Source organism: Acromyrmex echinatior, chromosome 2, assembly GCF_024713525.1.
Source record: "Acromyrmex echinatior isolate Ae372 chromosome 2, ASM2471352v2, whole genome shotgun sequence".
NCBI classification, from domain to species: Eukaryota; Metazoa; Arthropoda; class Insecta; order Hymenoptera; family Formicidae; genus Acromyrmex; species Acromyrmex echinatior.
The window spans coordinates 12,672,332-12,694,368 of NC_141853.1; the positions used below are offsets into that span (position 1 = coordinate 12,672,332).

At 32.2% G+C, this 22,037-nt stretch overlaps 2 protein-coding genes across 12 annotated transcripts; one reads left to right on the forward strand and one right to left on the reverse strand.

Annotated features, from left to right (window-relative positions):
• The first annotated feature begins 74 nt into the window (after positions 1-74).
• On the forward strand, positions 75-12,010 carry slif (cationic amino acid transporter slimfast). Of its 3 annotated transcripts, none has more exons than XM_011067363.2 (12): positions 75-509; positions 6,576-6,680; positions 6,803-7,093; positions 7,716-7,940; positions 8,014-8,274; positions 8,734-9,017; positions 9,194-9,431; positions 9,622-9,724; positions 9,824-9,987; positions 10,174-10,340; positions 10,485-10,593; positions 10,709-12,010. In XM_011067363.2, the coding sequence occupies exons 3-12, from the start codon at positions 6,859-6,861 to the stop codon at positions 10,828-10,830; spliced, it is 1,908 nt and encodes a 635-aa protein (XP_011065665.1). In that variant the 5' UTR covers positions 75-509; positions 6,576-6,680; positions 6,803-6,858; the 3' UTR covers positions 10,831-12,010. The 3 variants fall into 3 exon arrangements, with proteins under 3 accessions (XP_011065665.1, XP_087259266.1, XP_011065666.1); XM_087403140.1 differs by having other exon boundaries at positions 7,716-7,844; XM_011067364.2 differs by lacking the exon at positions 6,576-6,680.
• On the reverse strand, positions 11,296-22,008 carry Pex23 (tectonin beta-propeller repeat-containing peroxin 23). Of its 9 annotated transcripts, none has more exons than XM_087403127.1 (29): positions 21,681-21,995; positions 21,393-21,543; positions 21,178-21,317; positions 20,926-21,119; positions 20,735-20,827; positions 20,276-20,526; positions 20,007-20,189; positions 19,106-19,258; positions 18,881-18,973; positions 18,607-18,787; positions 18,220-18,443; positions 17,904-18,107; positions 17,492-17,670; positions 17,263-17,398; positions 16,891-17,117; positions 16,613-16,747; positions 16,390-16,546; positions 16,142-16,304; positions 15,976-16,079; positions 15,684-15,826; positions 15,180-15,528; positions 14,905-15,055; positions 14,486-14,685; positions 14,130-14,339; positions 13,957-14,058; positions 13,312-13,447; positions 12,965-13,156; positions 12,730-12,887; positions 11,296-12,381 (listed from the first exon to the last, which is right to left on the reverse strand). In XM_087403127.1, exons 6-29 carry the CDS (start codon positions 20,498-20,500, stop codon positions 12,331-12,333), a joined length of 4,056 nt encoding a protein of 1,351 aa, XP_087259253.1. In that variant the 5' UTR covers positions 20,501-20,526; positions 20,735-20,827; positions 20,926-21,119; positions 21,178-21,317; positions 21,393-21,543; positions 21,681-21,995; the 3' UTR covers positions 11,296-12,330. The 9 variants fall into 9 exon arrangements, with proteins under 9 accessions (XP_087259253.1, XP_087259252.1, XP_087259251.1 ...); XM_087403126.1 differs by having other exon boundaries at positions 20,735-20,841; XM_087403125.1 differs by having other exon boundaries at positions 20,735-21,059.
• Between the last annotated feature and the right edge of the window lie 29 nt (positions 22,009-22,037).

Below are 22,037 nucleotides of genomic sequence, written 5' to 3' on the forward strand. Positions count from 1 at the left end.
GTATGTATATATATACACACACACACACACACACACACACACAATATTTATACATTACATAATAAAAAGGGTAAAGAGTATTGCCAATATATTTTGACGATTCCATCTAAAACGAAATAAGGTATATATTTTGTGCAAAAATAGTGTGAAGAGAGGGCGAGGAGAGAGAGAGAGAGAGAGAGAGAGAGAGAGAAAGAATGTCCGAGCATCTGATATGTGACTGGAAGTTTGCGATAACAAGTTAGCGCAGCGACTCCTAACGCTACGCAAATGTCCTACTTCAATAGTATAGTGGGGGAACATTGAAGCTTATTGTTACATAGACAGGTGGAAAGTGGTTACTGTAAAATTATAGTACGTTATTAATTTGCGGTTGTCCGCCGAAGCAATCAGTTCTTGAGTACGATTGACGCATTAGCAATTTGATTCACATTATTCATCCTATGTTGATTAAATTTAATATTGTGTACATATTAATATTCCTATTTTATACATATCATCAAACTAAGGTAAGCTTGTTTATTCAATCACATCATGACAAGTATTTGATCATTTTAATGTCAATCAATGTCAGAGAAATCTGTTTTACTAATTGTTTATTATTATTTGTCAATTGTTCCCATAAAGTACGTTGAAAGATTCTTATAATATTGATAGTCGGTAGAATATAAATATTGTCACATATTTTATGCATAAATGTTTATGCATGTTGTTCGTAAACGTGCACACACACACACACACACACACAAACACACACGCAAAAACACACGCACACACGCACGCAGACACACAGTTAATGGAAGACAATTACATAGCCATTGAAGAATGGATAATAACGTCGAGAAAACTATAACATTGAATTATTTACATTTATACATAATGTAGTTGCAAGCTTCTTTTCTAGATAAAATATATAAATCAATGTCAAGCAAAGTCAAACGTACATATTCCTCTAAATATTCTAAATATGGATAATATTTATAAAGCCTCGGTTTTTAAAACATATTTTAGAATTATAGAAATAGGTACAGAAAATACGTGTATCATGTAACATTAAATTAAAATAACTTTAAACCTCGATAGCTTTTGATTCATTACTGTCTTTCGTGTTATATGAAATCTTGCATTATAATTTTACATTATAATTTTTCTCAGAAATTAAAACAACGGATAATTTATGTCTAATTAAAATTACCAATTTAACACGCGAATGGACTTTTATATACTCTTCTTTTTTTTTATCTTGAAAAAATGTATAATTTAATATATCAGTATTTTTAATCGACTATAGCTTCGATAAAAAATTATATTATTGATAAATCTGGATTAGCTGGATAAAGCTAATTTGATTTCTAATGATTCAAGGTTTCTATTATGAATGAATTGAATAAAAACGGATATCCAAGTGTGTCGGATTGTATAGCCGATTGTATAACTATATTGAAGAGGTATAGCTACGAACTAAATATTCTTGTGCTATGGTCAGATTCCCATCCGAGTACTACTATCCGATGTATCACTTCATCCTTGTTGTTTAATGTTAAACAAGGATGATACCCGGGGAACATCCGGATGGGAATCCGTACACGCCCTTGGATAGGTGATGCGGAATCAGAAATTATTGTCGATACTCATTGTTGGTAATTATCGGCAACATTAAACAACTACATTTAATAACTATTTAAACATTTTTCATAGGAAAATTTTATATATAAACTCATCATAATATGATTTCTGGAAAGAATATTAAATTTGTTTCATGTTTGAGTAAATCGTCTAAGTGCAGGATTGTTTGCACGACGACAATTATTTTTATTTAAAAAGCATTATAATATATATGTGCATACACACGCACGTACGTACGCGAGCGCGCGTACACATAAGATAAGAAATCTTAACGGATTTAAAGTTTATTAAATTATTTTTTTTTTTAATTTAAAATTACATTTTATATCGCGCTGCAGACATTAAAAACAAACAGCATATGTAAAATAAATATCGTTGAGGTTAAGCTAATACGTAAGATTTTTTTAGTGGCAAAGAAATATATACTATTCTGATTTTTGTCTTGGTTTTAAATAAAGAGTTGGTAAAAATATAGTGTGAATTATATATTATTAGTATATACATTAAAAGTGTACAATAAAAATGACTTGATTATTTTCTTTGTCATTAATTTTAATAGTTTATCTTGATTAATGATTTTCTAACAAAATAGTTTTCTGTGGCATTTGTTCAGAATATATATAAAGTTTATATATTGTATTTTATTGAGAGATATATAACTAAAAAGAAAGAAGAGAGAAAGAGAGAGAGAAAGAGAGAGAGGGTGAGGGAGGGAGGGAGGGAGGGAGGGAGGGAGGGAAGGAAGGAAGTAATTACATAGGATAGGGCATTCTCTTATACGCGCGCGCGCGTACAATCTGATGCCTGATCCTAAATATATTTAGAGATCTAGACTAGTACAGTAATACGCGCACGATTCCTGATGTGAAGTCAAGTGTAAGAGACAGTTCGTAAATATTTGCTCTCTTGACTTAAATGCCTTTGATTCAAGGCGAGTTCGTTATATATATGTGTGCATGTGCGTGGTGCGTGCGTGTGCATACGTATATACATGAGCGTAAAAGCAAAAGGCTTGTGCGTTACTTGATTTTATAATTTTGTATGATTATCGACCATGAATTATCGAGCTTCAATAAAAAATATAATATAATTTTGCACTCAAAGGATAATTGCAATTTTGCTGTAGCGTTGTTCTTAAAATTATCATTCGCAAGAATAAGCATTAGAGTTCGGTGTAATTCCTCATCTACAATGAAAACGACGATACAAATAACGGTGTGATATTTAGAAACATAATTAAGAATATAGTGTATACATAAAACTTGTTACACATAAAACACTTAAAAAAAAAAGTTGTCAATCATTCTGTTTGTTATCATTTTTTATCATTATAGATTTATTAAATTGTTTCCGTATTCTGTATTCCTTTATCGTCTATTCATAGTTACCAGTGATACATGTTTTATGACGTAGAATTAAGAATTCTTAATAATTATTTACAATCTTTTACCAAGCATTTTTACAATCCGATTTGAGCATGAAAACTGATAATGACGACGATCATATAATGACTAAGATTACATTTTGCAGCACTGATGGCTATTAAAAGATAAGATCCTTTTCACGTATTGTAGAAAGGATGTCATATTGCTTTTTGAAAACACGATAATAATAATTGTTCATTTGCGACAACAATGATACTGTATAAAAAAAAATTTTTCAGAAAATATAAATTTAAATATTTTAAATTATAAAAATTTTGTAATATGGATTTTAAAATGCAATTTTAGCGTAATAATTGATTATAGAGAGATAAATATATGTTCTTTTGTTCTTTTTTATATTTTATCGTTTTATTTTTAATATTAATTAAACTATATGCTAATGTGCTCAAAATCTTGGGTAAAGATCGAATGGAATGATTGTATGGAGAAATAAGTGAACGGAGTGAAAGTGGCATCAAGGTTGCGAGCAGTCGTACGTATGAATGTACGTACGTACATACAATACATCGCGACGATAACGTTTAATCGAACAGAATTTGCGCGACCTTATTATTTCCACGTATAAAAATTGAAAGATATCTCTCAATTAAATTACCTACCTTCTCTAAGTTTATTTGATGTTTCTCTTTTTGACTTTTTGACTAAACTGTCGGTTAATGGTAAATCCTATATAATTTTATTATGTTAAAATTATTGTTATAAAATAGTCGACAATATAATTGAAATTTTAATAAATGGAAATTCATTATTGCGTAAAATATTGAAAACGAAGAACTAATGTTCTTTTTCGAATTCTAATATCTTTGGCTATTCTTTCCTGATTCTTATCCTCTTTCGAGATTTTATCGTTGCACAATTGCCATTTTGCGGTGAACATGTTTTTGCAAGGTTTTGCAAGAATTCTTACAGGGAGAATGTCAGTTTCCTTGAATCACATAATACAACGCAAAATATTGATATATGTGAAATAAAATAATTCCATTTGAAAAAAATCAGAATTTAAAGGAAAGGGGGAGTAGAAAGTGCGGCGAATATATTGCATCTCTATAAGTGTTAAAGGGACTTTGACATTTTTGTTAAATATAAGATATAACTATTTTTTAATGTTTCTGTCCAAATTAATTTCGCGTATCCAAATTATATTTAATTTCAAATCAAGCAATAATTTAAATTTAATGGAATTATATCTTTAGTATTTTAATGGATATTGTATGATCTTTCGTTTATAACCGAACAACGATTGTTAGGCAATTTAACGAGCAATAATTATTATTTGGATTGACATTATTCGAGTTCTTGTGTAGTAAATAATGGCCGAGAGAGCCATTCAATGCAGTGATAAATAATTCTTTATTTATATTTTTCTTATACGTTTTTAATTCTTTCGATGTGAACATATAAATATATTATATATAATATATGCCTTGAGAAAATAATTCTTTTAAAATAATTAATTTAAAAATGTTTTTTTACTTTGAAATTAAAAAACTTACAGGAAAAAGACAAAAGAAGAAAAATATTTGTTATAATGCGCTTGATTCGTATAATTTTTTTTTTAATTTTTTAAAAAACTCTGACCGTCGATAAAGAAAGTTTCCACACAATAACATTTTATATAAAAATTCGATATCCGAAAAATCATCATATCAATTTTTTTTAAAAAAGATTTTAAAGCTTAAACCGTCTATCCATACAACACAGAACTTACAGCAATATCGCTGCAATATTGCTGCAACATGCAATATTGCTGCAATGTTGCAACTTTTGTGCTGTAAAGTACTTTTATATTAAATTTTGTCTGATGATATTTCATTAAATTGCAGCGCTTCAAAATAAGACAAAAATATTGCAAAAAAATATCAATTTTCAATTTTATGGAATTTAGAAACAAGATTTCGTCAATAAATTTTATGTAATTTTGAAAAAAAAATTCACAGATCTAAAAATTCGAAAATAATGCGGCGCGAAATTTCATGAAAAATTAAGTAATTAAAGTGCAAGCCATTTTTTTCGTAAAGTAGTTTTTTAAGTATAAACGTAAAGTGTTTGACTAATATAAGCGTTGGTTAAAAAATCATCTGTGACATATGTGCAACGGTATTAGATTCTAAACAAAACATTGCCGCTGTATACACATTATCACACGGATAGATAACTGTACGCAAAAATATCTGTTTCTTAGCTTTGATTTTTTTCGATTTTTTTCTTCAAAATTAAATAATTATTAGGTGTTGGAATTAATTCGTAGCGTTTTTAATGAAAGAATGTTATTTATTTCACATGAGCATTAAAAAATACATTAATGAAAGTACTTCCCATCACTTGTAAAACGCTACGAATTAATTCCAACACCTAATACATTATTTTTTCTAACTTAATCTCATATCGCGCGCGCTGATTAATTTGTAATTTTTCATTCAGATCATTCAGAATTATCACAAAAAATTCTCAAAAGCAACGAAGAATACAATGAATAAAAAGTATCAACAAAAACGGTTATTATTAATGATTTCAATCTGTGAGTCAAATATTTTCTGCAATGCGGTTGTACAATATGTCGTACAATATATGGATAAAACACAAATGAGAGAAATTTCATTCAAACGCAGCATATTTTAATATCGTCTTATTATGTCCTAAAATTTTTATATAAATGATTTATAATGAGTGCAGTAAACGAGATATTGCTTATTCGATAGTTCATTATGATAACAATAAATGCAACAATTAACTGTAAAATACTTTCATTCTTCCCCCTCCCTCACTTCCCCATGTTATACCTATAAATGGGATGGGAGGAATCGAAATCGGATGTGGCATATACATATATGTTAATATTATTTGATTGACCTAAAATTTTATAATACCATAGAACAATATTAAAAAAATTATCCTCATATAATAACTTTTAAAAGTAAAGATCTTAATATGAATATATATGTATACCAAAACTTGGTTAGTGTCCAAAAACTTGTTGATACACCGCTTGGGTAAATAAACCGAACTAACAAGTTGAAACATCCTCTATCATTAGTATTACAATTTTTATGATAGTTAACGAGATATTAATTTCTAAAGAAGTGAAGCGGATATAGTCGACGCATTAGATAACTTCAAGATATCTCTATCTCAGAATTTTTTGGTATTTCTTGAAGAATATTCTTAAAGATATATGTATAATATCTTAAAGTATAAATCTTTTATATGTTGATTTTGGACATTCTGCTGATTAGGTAATAAACTAAAGCAAATAATTGCGAAAATTGTAAAATGGTAGAGGACTATTGAATCTATTCTGCAGTTTAATCCTCTGTGTATCTGTCCACAAGCAACGTGTGTCAAAAAGTTTGATGTAACATCCTATATACGTGCACTAAATTTATAAAAAATTGATGAAGGGGCTCCGGTCATTTTATAATTACTTTTGTACTAGAGCTCCGAAAACCTTTTCACAACACATTATACATGCAGAAATCCTTATATTAAAATGAGTTTAAATTGTAGGCTACAATATCGACAAACTGCAAGTTACAGCAGAGAGCGGTATCTTGAGCTATCTCAGCGGTCTGGATTAATCTTAAAAAAGCTAGCTATTAATTAATTAACGTGGTATGCCGAATAATCTTTGTAAATAATGTTTCGTAAATAACGTCTGATTTGATTAACGAATGATTACGAATGATATATAGTATACGCGACATAATTGACGTTGACATTCACGCACATTTTAGCTTTAGTACGCTGCAGCAGAGTTGAGCAGAGAAAGAAGATCCCGGATCCGTGCGATATGACGAGTCGTTTGTGGAAAGCGTTGTCGCGACGGCGTATAGAACTGGAGAATGAAGATACGAACGGCGAACGATTGGCACGGGTCCTCGGTTTATTCGATCTGACTGCACTCGGCGTGGGTGCGACCCTCGGTTTAGGCGTCTACGTCCTTGCCGGTAGCGTCGCCAAAGAGACGGCTGGACCTGCCGTTTCCGTATCTTTCCTCATAGCTGCTATCGCGTCTGCTTTCGCGGGTAAATTAAACCAAATCAGTGTGTTGTCACACACAATCATTTACACATACTTGTGTACATTACACACACATATATATCATATTGATCGGGAAGAGTCGGATACAATTTTAAGGCTTGATGACAAGGTGCCAAAATAACGTGATGATTAATCAATATATGTATATATAATGTGTCACATGAAACGTATACTAAACAGTTGTAACAGTTTTACAAATTAAAGTAAATTTTGTTATAATATTTTTTAATGTTTATACAATATTACAGTACCATTAAATAACATTAATAATTACTTTTAATAATTATGCAATATTATCAGGAGTGGACATATAATCTTCCATTAATATTTCGAGAATATTACTCAATATTATATAATTTTGGTACAATATTCTTAAAATGTTACATTTAATATTTTAAGAATATGTCTAAAATATTACTTAATATCAAATAATATTATGCGCTTATAGGGTACTCAAGTATGTGTGTAGCACACAGCGTTTACACGAAGCATTAACAAAGCGATAAAAAATGCATATAATCTCTTTTTTTTAGCGCTTTATTACAAGCGTTGCTATTTGGATAAGCTGTAGTTATAATATAATTATATATACTTGTATATTTGTAGGCTTGTGTTACGCGGAATTCGCGTCGAGAGTGCCAAAAGCCGGATCAGCGTACGTTTATAGTTACGTAACGGTAGGCGAGTTCATCGCCTTCGTCATAGGATGGAACTTAATTTTGGAATATGTAATTGGTGAGAAATATATGATTGGCGAAAAATCGGAAATCACGCAGAATGCGCGGCGAGAAAGGCCAGTCGCAGATATTAATGACAGCGTAACGGCGCGGCGTAATGATAACATGTATACCTAATTATCTACATACATATATAAGTAAAACGACGTTTTAAAATGATTTTATAGGCACAGCGAGCGTTGCTCGAGGTCTTAGCAGTTATATCGACGCGTTAATAGGAAATGTCATGGGAAATGCTCTACGCTCTCTTATGCCTATCGATGTTTCTTTCTTATCAGAGTATCCTGACTTTTTCGCTTTCGCGATGGTCATGTTACTAGTGGTGCTATTATGCATCGGTGTGAAGGAATCGTCCATCTTAAACAACATCTTTACTGTTATAAACTTGATAACTATCACGATCGTCATCGTCGCAGGATCGATGAAAGGTAAGTCACAATTTATGCACCCTTATAGAGCGACTCGGCAAAAAAACAATGAAAGTTAGCCGAAATGCTCGTGGCTCGATATAGTTTGGACGCACCCTCTAAAAGACTAAAATATATAAGTTTGAAGTTAAGCCGCGCCACGCATATCAATCATTATACATATATTAGTCTCGATATGATTCGAAAAACGATGGCATACATTATTTCAAATACGTATGTATGTATAGATATATGTATGTGCGTGCGCACGCGCGCGGTGTGTGTTTTTAAATACCTATAAAGATGTATAAAATCTCTCGTCTTAATTAAAAAATTTAAATTGTTAGCTTAGTCATTGTTAGCATATAAAGCTGAAGCTGTGTGTGTGTGTGTGTGTGTGTGTGTGTGTGTGTGTGTGTGTGTGTGTGTGTAGCTCCTAACGGATTATATATATGTTTCTAATCGAATATATACTTCTAGCGAACCCATCAAACTGGTCAATCGCACCCGAGGATATTCCAGATACTGTGAAGAATGGAGGAACTGGTGGATTCATGCCGTTTGGCATGAATGGAGTGATGGTCGGAGCGGCCAAGTGTTTTTACGGATTCGTGGGATTTGATGCGGTCGCTACTACCGGCGAAGAAGCCAAGAATCCTCAACGTCATATTCCTCTTGCGGTCGTGTTATCCCTCATTGTTATATTTATAGCGTACTTTGGTGTCTCCATAGTCCTAACGATGATGCTGCCTTATTATGCTCAGGTGAGTATAATATAGTCTATATCATATATTATACCTATAATAACCATTCTCTATAAAGTGTAAGATAGTAACAATTATTGCGAAAGCAATTTAACATTTTCGATCAACTACTCGTTGGAAGGTTTTCTTAGTCTATAGATCGTTTGAAGAATTCAAATGAGAATATTCGTCTTTAGAGTGCGGACGCGCCGTTTCCACACGCGTTCGACGAGATCGGCTGGCCCGTCGTCAAATGGATCGTCAACATAGGCGCGATATTCGCGCTCTGCACTAGTCTCTTGGGCGCTATGTTTCCTTTACCGCGCGTATTGTACGCCATGGCTAGCGATGGTATAATATTCAAGACTCTCTCCACGGTGCATCCCAAGACAATGACGCCTATTTACGGCACAGTGCTCTCTGGTTTACTTATCGGTATGTATATAATAGTACCAGAGTCTCGGGGGGTGCATACGTTTAGCAGCGATTTAGAAGCAATCGGATCAGAATCAGATAATCGAGGCGCGCAACATACATACCTGTACATACATACCTATAAATGTCTAACAACTTATTGACATTTAATTATTTTAATATTTAACGTAGATACTATTCTGCATTTTAGGTCTCATGACACTCATCTTCAATCTGCAACAATTGATCGATATGATGTCTATCGGGACTCTGCTTGCGTATACGATAGTAGCGATATGCGTTTTGATATTGAGGTAACATTTGATGATTGATCGAGATTGAGAGTTGTAAATATTTATAAATCATATCAAGTGAAATTAATCAAAATTAGTAGGAAGTATACATTTTTATAGATATCAAAAAGAAGAAAATTCTAGCAACGTTTCTGTGATATTACCAACGAGCAATTATCAACTTACACCTGTAAATATATTTAAGGAATTATTCAATTTGCAAAATCGGAAAGAACCAACGGAACTTTCTAACAAAATTGCAAATGTCGGCATTGCCTTCCTCTGTGAGTTATTAGAATATGAGCAAATTAGAATATTTATATATTTACAGTAAATGCAATATTTTTATACATATATATACATATATATATATATACATACACACACACACACACACACACACACACACACACATATATTTTAAGACATGTCAAGTAATTCCTCCGATCTGCAAAGTTTAATCGTTTCAGGTATCATTATATGTATTATCACGTTTCTGATTAGTAACATGGGCGCGCACTTGCTTGCAGGAAATATGGTAATATCTGTGACGTTAAGTGCACTCGCGATTGTTCTTTTCTTGAATTTAGCAGCGATTGGTAGACAACCGGTGCAGAAGACTGAATTGTCTTTTAAGGTAAAGGAATGTGCGCGCAGCACTAATTGTACATACACTAATTGTAAAAAGCTCGATTGTTTTACATTCTATGATAATATATAATAACAGGGATGCGTGAAAAGTCTGATCAGTTTAACATATTTTTATAATATCTTGCTGTAGGTACCACTCGTTCCGCTTATTCCGTGTCTCAGTATTTTTATAAACACATATTTAATGTTACAACTAGACGTCTTTACATGGATTAGATTCGCCACTTGGTTGTTGATTGGTAAGTCCTGTAGTAAAATTAAAAAGCATGAAAAAATGTACTATGCGATTCAAAGACGACTAAAACTAATCTAAAGGCTTAAATCAAATATTACATTTCAATTTTTTATTCTTAGGATTCTGCATTTACGGGTTTTACGGAATTGTCCATAGTGAGCAAGGGAAAAGAGATAAGATAGAAAACGAAAAGTTACAACAAAAATATGTAGAAAAATTTAGGATATTAACATCATTTTGATAAAATCGTTTTTTTTTTATATAAAAAAAAAAGAGAAATATCCATTACAATGTTTCGTTTTAACATATCTTTTATTCGTAACGTGAGGAATAGCGAAAAAAAAACCATTTTGTAGTACGACCGTAGACCGATGGAAAGTATCTAATTCTAATATCTAATTGGGAAAAGTATTTTTCGAATTTTAATAATTTTATAGTAAATTTTAATTTTAATAATACAATATACACGTGCGCATATGGCTTTAATATAAATCAACGTAGAGAGATAAAATTCAATAAATACAGTTGTCTTTCTCGGTTATCTTTTTTATTAATTTTGAATTTAATTCTTTTCTAGCAAGAGTATAATTACTATAATTGAACGTCTTTTACAAAATTTTTCGATTACACCTAACACATATATTTGTACTAATAAGTATCGACGTTCCGATAATCACGACAATGATAATAATAATAATAACGGTGCTACATAACAAAAGTAGAGTTTATTGTGATATTTGTCTTATAAAATAAAAATAGCTTGCGCTTCTTACATTATAATAAAATAGTAAACAAAATTAATACTTTAAGGTGCACAATGATGATATCTTCATTACAGTGGCAATGTATGTATGTACATATTATAGTTGAGATGACTCTCTTACAGTCTCATTTTACTAAAACGTTTTACATTTTATCTGTACAAAATTTAACGAAATATATATTGGCTGTAAGAAAAAATAAAATTAATAAGTATTGTCGTAACATTTTATTAGTAACATTGAGCGCTGTGATTATAAGGAACGCGGCAGTGTCTCACTTCGGCTTTTAGCGCCGAGACACTATCGTGTTTCCAGATACGAATTTAAGTTTCTTGGTTCATAAAATTGGTAAAAGTAGCTCTTAAGTATCATTTAATAAATATTGTTACGCTCATTGGAATGTTTACACAATCACAGAAAAGTATTATTTAATTTTATTATATATTTATAAGCATTTTTTGGGCTATTTTGCTAGTCACAGATATTACATTTATCCGTTTATCTGTCACACATATTCTAACTACTAAAAAAATAACAAAATGTTTACATAATGACATTATTATTTTATCGTATAAGTATATTCTGATGTAAATTGTAACTCAAGAAGGAATTTAAATGAATGTACATATATTCTTTTATATATCTTATTTTTATAAACTATTTAATTGTCTCTCTCTCTCTCTCTCTCTCTCTCTCTCTCTCTCGCTCTCTCTCATTTCAACACTTCCTTAATATCCATCATATTGAGGAAGAAGTTTTCAATGTGATGATGTCAAGTAATTTGCTCTATACTATTATGATTGACTACAAATTAACAACATTGTATTGGCATGGATACTTTTGTGTTCATATACATGTGTACGCATGCGATATTACACTTTACAAGGCAATCATGAAGTTATTAATTGTTTAATATTATTGTAGCTTTTAATATACGTATTTATTTATATAACGCAATATTTTAATATGCGTAATAAAGATTATTTTGTCTTATTTACAAGTCCTCCAAGACTTATGTTTTGCCAGTTTGCCTGTTAGGAAAAAATTCAAATTTTATTTTTCTCATTTAATAATTTTAATATTATGTAAATTATGAGACAGTATTGCAATAAAAATTTTATACTTTTTTCTAGATTAATATTGCGCTCCAGTGATGCAATTATTTCAAGTGTGAAAACTAATACTACTTTTGTCACTAGGTATTAAAAAAGAGTATTATAATCATTTATCTACATTTATCAATTGTATAACAATTAGCAAGTTATTAGAAAAAATTCTAATTTCAATCTTTTGTTACAGTTTCATGTAATTATTAGACCGTATTTTCTATACTTTTTAAATCAATTTTCAGCTCATTGAAACTTGTTTTCGCTACTTACCCCTATACCGGTTACCCATCCGGTTCCAGCTGGATTTTCATGAGTAACACCAATTCTTCGACAAATAATACCAGCTCCTGAAATTGCCCAAATTTGTCCTTGCTCCCTCGAAATCGATACATGTCGGAATCCTTGCTTAGCATTTGCGACTGACATATCTACGAATGTATTAACATGTCATTTTACATACAATGAAATAGAAGAGATGCAAGGGAAGAGTATAGCTACTCGATACCTATATGAATGGGATCGTTTGGCATAGCAGGTAATGTCTGCCAATGAGTTCCCTCGGGGAAAACATTGGATTGTACTTCTCGGCGTACTGACAGTCGACCAATCGTATCTAAGGCCCACACAACATCATGTCCTACTGAAATTTGTTTCAATTGAGCGCCTGAAGGAGGCTCGACATTTTGCCATTGTATACCTAAATTTTTGATTTTTTTGAAATAAAATATCGATTATCTTAAAGTTTTTGATTAAATACCTTAAATTTTTATCTATTAGGTATAATAGAGATATTGTAGTAATTATAGTTATTATATACATGTATGCCGCGATAATTTTTTGTTAATTTTATACCAGTTGGTTTTGTAGCACTAATGCCTAGCCTCCAACAGGAGGAACCATTCTTTCCAATAGCCCAGACTTGTCCACATGGACCGCACGATATGCTAATTAATGGCTGATCACTTGGTATATGTTCCCATGATACTCCCTATTTAATATGTAAAACATGTCAAGCAGGTCAAAAGTATCACTACATAACTTAACGGTTAAGTACTTTGCTCATTAAAAATTATCTTATATATTCTTATATGCGTAATTAATAAACAATTTTATGCACACGCATACATTATATTAGGTGCGCAACTAAGTTCTCGCTGTTATTTTGATGAAAATGCAACTTTATTGTGAAAAAATGGTTACAAATGAATCATTGAAAGTATTGCCCATCGCTAGCTACTACTTTTTCTCATCTTTCTGGCAGAGCTCGTATACCATCACGATAAAACTGTTCACTTACTGCTGGAGCCATCTATTGACAAACAGCGGGAACTTAGTTGCGCACCTAATGTGTATATATATATATATATATATATATATACACACACACACACACATACACGCGCGCGCGCGCGCGAATGTGTGTGTGCGCGCGCGCGCGCGCGTGTGTGTGTATAGTATTATATGTAAAAAAGTTAAAAACAATTTAAATAATTGTACCATTGGACAAGATTCTGAGACACCTCGTCTGAACAAAGCTTCACCATTTGCAGCAACCGCCCAAACATGAATAGGATCATCCGTGCCAGGTTTTCCAAATGCCTATTTTAATTAACAAAATATATTTCTTCCGAAATATGTAAAGATGATAATGATAAAAATACAAAACATACATATAAAGAGACATCAACGAGTTTAGTATTTCCTAATTCTTGCCAAGGTCCGCTGGTCGTTAGTTGACATCTTCTAAACCATCGTCTTCTTCGAACGTAATCAGTAAATTGTTTCTTACCGTGATATTGCGATGGGAAATCAGTAGCGTATTGCCATCCATCTCTATCAACACCACCGGGTGTGTGAAAGTCGACTATCCAATCTGATACCTTCAAAATATAAAAATACATTTATCCCAATTCAAAGAATATGTCATAATAGTAAACACTATTTTTTAATTATTTTACATCACAAAGCTCTAGTGAATTCAGAGTTTCAACTTATTTTCGAAAAGATTCTTTTCTCATTCACTTACCCAATGCCAATGCATTGACAATAATTTTGTATGTTCTCGCGTACATTTATGCCGTCCAGTTGCATCGCTCCACATATACCGGTCTGTTGGAAGTCCATGTGCAGTATATCCAGTTACTGGATTCCAACGTTGATTTTCATATACATAATAATTATGGGTATCTACCATCGTATTTACTCCGGTATTGCTGGTGCCTAAGCCTATGTAATTCTCTTCAGATTAACAATTTGTACTGAATTATAGATACATTAATTCGAAATATTACCGTGCCTAAAATCTTTAATAATTATACTTTCTAAATTTCTTTTGTGATAAAATCTCATCCCTAGAAATTTAGAGAGTACTCATTCTCTTTCCTTCTTTTGTCTTTTGTACAAAACCTATCAGTTCATTTATTATTAATTATAAATATAAAGTACCTTTGAGAAACACACCTCCCCATCCACCTGTATATACCCAAGCAGTACTGTCGTAACCAATGCCCCAAGTAACACCCACGGAACACGTCTCAACTTTTTTCAAATGTCCACCAATTTGTCTCCAAAACATTGTAATGGGTTCAATAATTACCTATGTAAAGTATATAACAGTAAAATACGTATGCATGCATGCACGCACGCACATTATAATTGCCAAGGTAGGTCAACATTATAAAATAAAGAAAAAAACTTCACTAATAGAATATTTTACTTACAGATGTAGATTTATATGTGAGACTACATAAAGTCATTAATCCCTTGATACGTAAATGTGTAATACTAGTGGGAGGTATTCGATGACTATAAAAAGTATATTCGCTATCATTAATATGAATTTTATAACCGCGTTCTTCGCAAACGATATACAATGTGAAGTCGCAGCCTGCTTTCAATGGACTTCCTCCATTTCTTTCCTCATCTCCCCAGTGACCATTTTGATATGTATTTCGTACAATGATGTTTTCTTTGAGTCTTGGATTAAAATGCAAAGCAATGTCATGACTGTCCGTCACAGTCTTTTGTTTTATAAACGTTGTAGTATAACAGACAAGATTAAAAGACAATCTGAAATAAATAGTTATAATTAACACAAGCTGCTCTCTCTCTCTCTCTCTCTCTCTCTCTCTCTCTCTCTCTCTCTCTCTCGCTCGCTCACTCACTTACTCACTCTAAAAGTGAACAAGAGGTATACAGCTGTTAAACTTGTTTAATAAATTTACCTGTCAGCGTCATCATGAACGCATACTGTAATTCTTAGAGTACTACCGTATCCGAAACCATTTTGTAAAATGCTTTCAAATGGTAAATCTTTACCAGCAATATCCATTTCTTGTACGTATCCGTCTTCAGATAATTGACATTCCTAAGCAATAAAATAAAGTAATATATAAATATATAATAAGACTAAAATATATATAGGATCCTTTTTGATTAATATATATATATATATATATATATATATATATATATATATACACACACATATATAATATAGTCCTTTATACTTTTTACCTCTGCAATTGCAGGATCGAATACATACACATCACCTAACGCAGTTGTGGTCCAAATGGAATTCGGACCAGGTTTGCCATATACATTATTCATCTGGCAAGATACTATAATAAAAAATTAAAAAAATAACTTTGCCTTTCCTGTATGTACTGATGTGTGTCCTTACCAGAAGTTAAATGCGCCAACCAGTCTTCCATTTCTGTATCACTCGCAAATTGTAATCTAATGACTTTTGAACGACTTAATTTAGGAGTATGAACTGCTACCCTTGGATTACCTGGTTCACTGCAGCAAACGACACATGTAATTTCCGAAACAGGAAATTGTATCTGTAATTTATTACTACTGTGTTATAAAACATTTAGGATCGTGCATTACAATATAGAAATATTTTGATTGCAATAATTAACGTACTATACTTGTTACTCCATCTGAATTTAATATGATTAAAGTTCCAGAATCTAATAATCCAATATCACTGCTTATCCATTCCAGTTCAATCTTGCAATCTTCGTATAGACTACCGTTTTTAATTTTACATTTACCGTCGCCGTTTTTCACCCAAGATGATCTATAAAAAAATCATCGAGTAAGAAATTTAAAACTAATACATATCGCATCAATATCTTTTACTTACTTTTCAACTACTTTTTCATACACTATCAACGAATCAAATGATATTTTCTTTAATCTTGCTTTTAATTCATCTAAAATATTTATTCTCCACAGTTCTCCAATTTCCCCTTGCGTTGCACCATTACTGTCAGCAATCCTATCCAATAAAAAACATTATGTAAATTTTTAGTTTTGGTATAATTTTAAATTCTTAAAAAAATTCCAATGTTAATTGCCTTATATAATACATAACTAAGATTATACATAATAACATTATTTAAATTAAATTCAACATTTTACCATTTGGGTGGATTTGTTGGATCGACAAAACATGCCCCAGCTTCTACTTTATACCACGATACATCACATTCGGCCCAATATATTATTCCTGCACTTTCATCTTCGCCATACACTCCAGAGTCCCCAGTCAAATCCGGATCAAATACACTTCCATCAGTTTCTGGATGTGCTTCAACACCTACCATGGAACCGACAGAATGAACAGGACTCCAAGCAGCAGGATTAATCTATTAGAAAATATAATTCGTTAAGGAATTTTTTTTTACATCTTATATCTTATATATGAAAAGAGAGAGGATTCTTTTTTTATGTGTATCTATCTTATGTGTATCAATCAGTACTTTTAAATCTCAATTCTAAAAATATTTTAACCTTGACAGTACTGCCCCCCATTCCTTTTCCCGAGACAATTATTGATTCTCCACTTTTTGTTAAAGATTCATTAGATATAGTTATATTAGCAACACTCGCTTCATTTAAGTCACTTGTGTCTACAGAATTTGTAGATCTGTAACACGGAACAATTACATTTACATTGTTATTATTATGTACCATTTAATTATTATCACATTTTATAAACATAAAATGTGTAAATTTTTACCTCTTTTTTTCTTCATTTAGATATATATCTTGAAAAGATGTTTGTTGAGTATTCTTTGCGGATATGCCATCGCCGGTACGTTGCCACAATTTTAAAGACGTGGGTGTTGGTGCCGAACGTGATTGCTCTTCCCATTCTCTAATTAACATTGTACCTTCACCAGTACTGTGAGGGCGATTCTATATATAAAGACAAAAGACCCATTCGAAACTGAATATATTACATAATATACTCGTATGTAAGTATATGATGTAATATTATGTATATTATATAATTAAGTATCATTATATTATATTATACATATAATTATATACCATAAAATAATATTACAAATTCATCAAACTTTATTTTATTACGCGAGTATCAAGTGATTTAGATATCAAATGTTGGGACAGCGTTAATATATTCCTACCAAGGAACTCCAACTCTGATGACGTTGCTGTTGCGGTGTGCCGCAAGTGCTGTGTCTGTTGCTAGATGACAAACTGGCGTTGCTACTTGCTCTACTCAATTGCAACGGTGCGTTTATTAATTTCCATCGTTTCCCTGTCAATTCAGAGCGAGTTATACCAGTACGGTAGTACAAACATCGATCATCATAGCCAATGGCCCATACCTTTATAATACAAAAATAAAGAGAGTTAGTAATAAAAGTGCATATATACAATTCGATATATAATTTTCTATTTTCTTTATGACATAAGTTGCGAATTGATTAACATCGTTACTTGATCATTTGGAGCAACGGATATTAATGCCATTTTGCTTAACATTTCAACCCAACCGGTTCCAGTGGCTAATTGTTCACAAACGCCACTTATTTCACCTTGAATGCCCTTTCGAAACCATACTCCGCCATCATGCGTTATAGCCCACACAGCATCAGTACCGACACTAACTTGTACCAATCTCAAGTCTTTCTGCGGTGGTTCTACTTCCGACCAATTTTCACCTTTAATTTATACCATTTTATCAAAGTACTAGAATATCTCAATTGGCTGCGTTCGGACATTAATGTTAAACAAGGACAAGATGATGAATCCAAGGCATCGAAGGCATCCGAACAATGTTTTCGAACGCAGCCAATGTAATTAGATTTTATCTTGTTCATTTACCCATTGGATTGTCTCTTGTCACGCCTGTACGAACTAATGCTTTGCCTACCATAAGTACAGCCCAAACAAGACCGGTTGCTCCAACACTAATTTGACATACTTCGTAGCCATTTGCCAATTTGATAGAGCTCCATCTTTGTCCTTCAGGACAAGTTGTACTTGTTCCAACACGGAACATGATCTAAATGACATAAATTGTTCAAATTAGTAATCTAATTTCTTAATTAAATATTTACATCTTTCGGAAAGCTGTAATAAAAAAAAGCCGTTATACCCTTCCGTGAGCCGTTACCGCCCAGACTACTAAATTACCCGAACTACTTCCAGGCATTTGGTTTCCACCCACTGCTATATCAATAAAAGGTTCCTGAAAACATATGTGGCGCTCATGTATGTATATATATATATATATATATATATATATATATATAAAATTGTGTGTATGTGTGTGCTTTAAATTGTCAAAAATGAATAGAAAAATGTTATAGTATTTCATCACCTTGGTTGGATCTTTATGTAGAGGTGCAATAGCACACCATGAATTCATAGCGCTATATCTCCGATAACGAACCCATTTACGTCTTCTTACACAAGACTTCCACTGCTTTTTTGTAGTATATGTAGCTGGAAAGTCAATTGCGTATGTCCATCCCTATATTAAAACATCAGATTCTCTGTGATCATAAGATTTTCTTTGGTCGTGGGCACAACTGTTAACAAATCTATACATAAACAAAATCTTATGAAAAATATAACACTTACGGAATGCGCAAAAAATATATTTAGTGTATAACTCTAGATAGATTCTATGTAAAAACAATGTAGAAAATATTAAGCTTTCTCTACAAAGATGTTTCGGTAATGCAATTACTTTTTAAAGTTTACTTATACAATTAAGTAGTCAAAAGTTACCTCTCTTTTAAAAACGATAATCATTATATATACAGGTTCATTTTATACAATTTTATTGTTGCACTCGCGCAATTGTTCCGCTAATTCGACTAATTCATAATCACAAACCTGTACGTGCACTCCCGAGCTGCAGGAATAAAAGGGACACACATTTAAAAAAAGCGAGACTCTATTTGTTAACGTACAACGGCGAAAGAATGCGAATAGTGTACAGATTCGGAAGCGGTCTCGGAGCACGTCCGAACATGTAAGCGACGGCTCATCCACAAAATCAATCAGACGTCCATTTGATAGTTCGGAACAGCTTAGAAACTGATAGTCCTGACGCGCTCTTAAATTTTATTCATTTCGCCGATCACTCGTCTCCACTCGCTCGGAAGTGGCACGGCGCGAGCATAACAATATTAAATGTATAAAATCGTAGTTTAAAACAGAAAAGGAAACACATAATACAGCAAGATTTTATAAGCATTAAGGACTGTATTTACATCATGATCTAATGGCTGGCCATCTAATGTTGTTTCAATTTGCCAGTCACCTTCCCATTGCCATGCCATTGATGGCAATTTCACTTTGTCTCTACTACGATCAACTGTACCATCTTGATTGGAAAAATTGTATCTGTCCGTTGGAAGCAGTCTTCCAGAAAAACCCTCCAAAGGTAGCCATCGCTAACATGTTAATCATTATTAATTGTCGTTGATTTATGTGTTATCTTATTGAATTATTAACTTATGATGGTATATTTTAGACATACCTCATTCTCATAAGTTTCTTCTTTGATTCTAATTGGTATGTCTAAGCCATGAACATGAACATATACTTGACGATCACCGCCAATGGCCCACATAAAATGTGGTACAGCTGATAATTGTTTAAATTCGAGGCCTAAATACATAAATTCCCGCCACATATTTCCCGACGTCGATAATCCAAATACACGCCCTTCATTATTAATGGCATATAGATACGAACTTGGCATTTTTAATCTAATCTTCACACGTTCACCTGCAAAAAATTTGTAAAAATTTTGTCGCTGTTTGATTCATTTCTGTAGATTAGTCCTCTTAAAACGCACACACACACGCGCGCGCGCGCCAATTTTCTCTCTTTAGTATTTGCAATTTTGTATTCATTCATTTGGCTGGCCACATATGTGGCCAAGGAAACTTGTTAAGTATACTTGTGTAAGCCGCATACTTACATTTATACTTACACTTAAACTGTGTGTATCAGAAAACTGCAATTACACAAACGACTTTGGCTTACACAAACGACTTGAGCAAATATAAAAATTTATTCGATATACCTATGTGCAAATAACTTACATATAAATCAGAATATATGTAGTATACTTATCAGAACGTAAAACATAAACTCATCTGTTTGTGCCTTGCTTATACTTACTTTTTGCACTCAGCATCTTTGCCTTCTCTTTCTTCAACACCCAAATGTATATTTATTTCATTTTAAATGTAAAAATTTTGGAGAATTTCAAGCAATGCAAACAGATCTTAATTATTTTGCATTTTGTCATAATACTAATAACAAATTTGATCTCTTGCATTAATTGAAGATTAGTGCACACCAAAAATGTTATACTATAAATAAAATTGACTAAGTCAAATGTAAAAGCATATATTAAATGTTTATACATACAAGCACATATGCCTGTGGAAATTTATTGGAATATGTAGATGACAGAACTGTATAGTTATTGCAAGGCACCATACACGTTCGTACAATTTGCACAAGCATACTTGACAAGTTGGCTTGAGCGTGTAGTATGGCCAGCCTTACTGTATTTAATAATTATACATATATAATTTTATATATATAAAATTATTATCAGGTAGTTTCGTTATCGTACTTACATAAGTATCTTAAATCTGATGTTTTTCAGAAATTATCGTTACTTCTCTCTTCTTATGTCATGGAATCCTCTCTTCAACCGTATAATGCGAATTCCAATTAATATATACTTTTATTTTGTCAGTAAATCTCCTACATCGTTAAAGATATCAACTGAAAACGAAACTTTTCAAATTGGCATTTGTTGTAATCGTTTTGTTATCGTCGACGACGTCAGACATTCCAGATAAGTGTCAAATTAAAGAGCAAAGAGAAAAACTGGACTGAGATTTGTAGCTGTATGTACATACCTGCATACGTACATGTTAATATATATATACACTCTTTATGCGTATTTTAAGAGAAGTAAGTATGTATTTGAAATTTGGCGAAAATAGTAAGCTTTAGTGCAATACAATAATAAAAACACATTTGACATTAAGTAAAGTTGACGATTGCTGAAGACATTACGATTCGTCATATCACGACACAACACACCACACGATACAGATGGAAGCATGGTGGAAGGGATATCATGGTGTGTGCAATTTGCAAGCATCTCTCTCCGAATCACCGCCGTCTTTGTCTATTGGTCTGTTTTCTGTTCCTGCACTAGACTGTACTAGCACTCACTTTCAACAAATATCAAACATATACCTATCTCACTT

What these genes read in the sequence shown, in the direction of transcription:
- Pex23 (XM_087403129.1), bottom strand. Translation starts at nt 20,500, where the DNA reads ATGCCAAGTTCGTATCTATATGCCATTAATAATGAAGGGCGTGTATTT. An exon ending in TAGTGCTACAAAACCAACTG is followed by an intron (nt 13,157 to 13,311) that starts GTATAAAATTAA and finishes TCAAAAATTTAG; the next exon opens with GTATACAATGGCAAAATGTC. An exon ending in GATGGGTAACCGGTATAGGG is followed by an intron (nt 12,382 to 12,729) that starts GTAAGTAGCGAA and finishes TTTTCCTAACAG; the next exon opens with GCAAACTGGCAAAACATAAG.
- slif (XM_011067363.2), top strand. Translation starts at nt 6,859, where the DNA reads ATGACGAGTCGTTTGTGGAAAGCGTTGTCGCGACGGCGTATAGAACTG. An exon ending in ATATGCGTTTTGATATTGAG is followed by an intron (nt 9,725 to 9,823) that starts GTAACATTTGAT and finishes ACATTTTTATAG; the next exon opens with ATATCAAAAAGAAGAAAATT. An exon ending in TGTCGGCATTGCCTTCCTCT is followed by an intron (nt 9,988 to 10,173) that starts GTGAGTTATTAG and finishes TAATCGTTTCAG; the next exon opens with GTATCATTATATGTATTATC.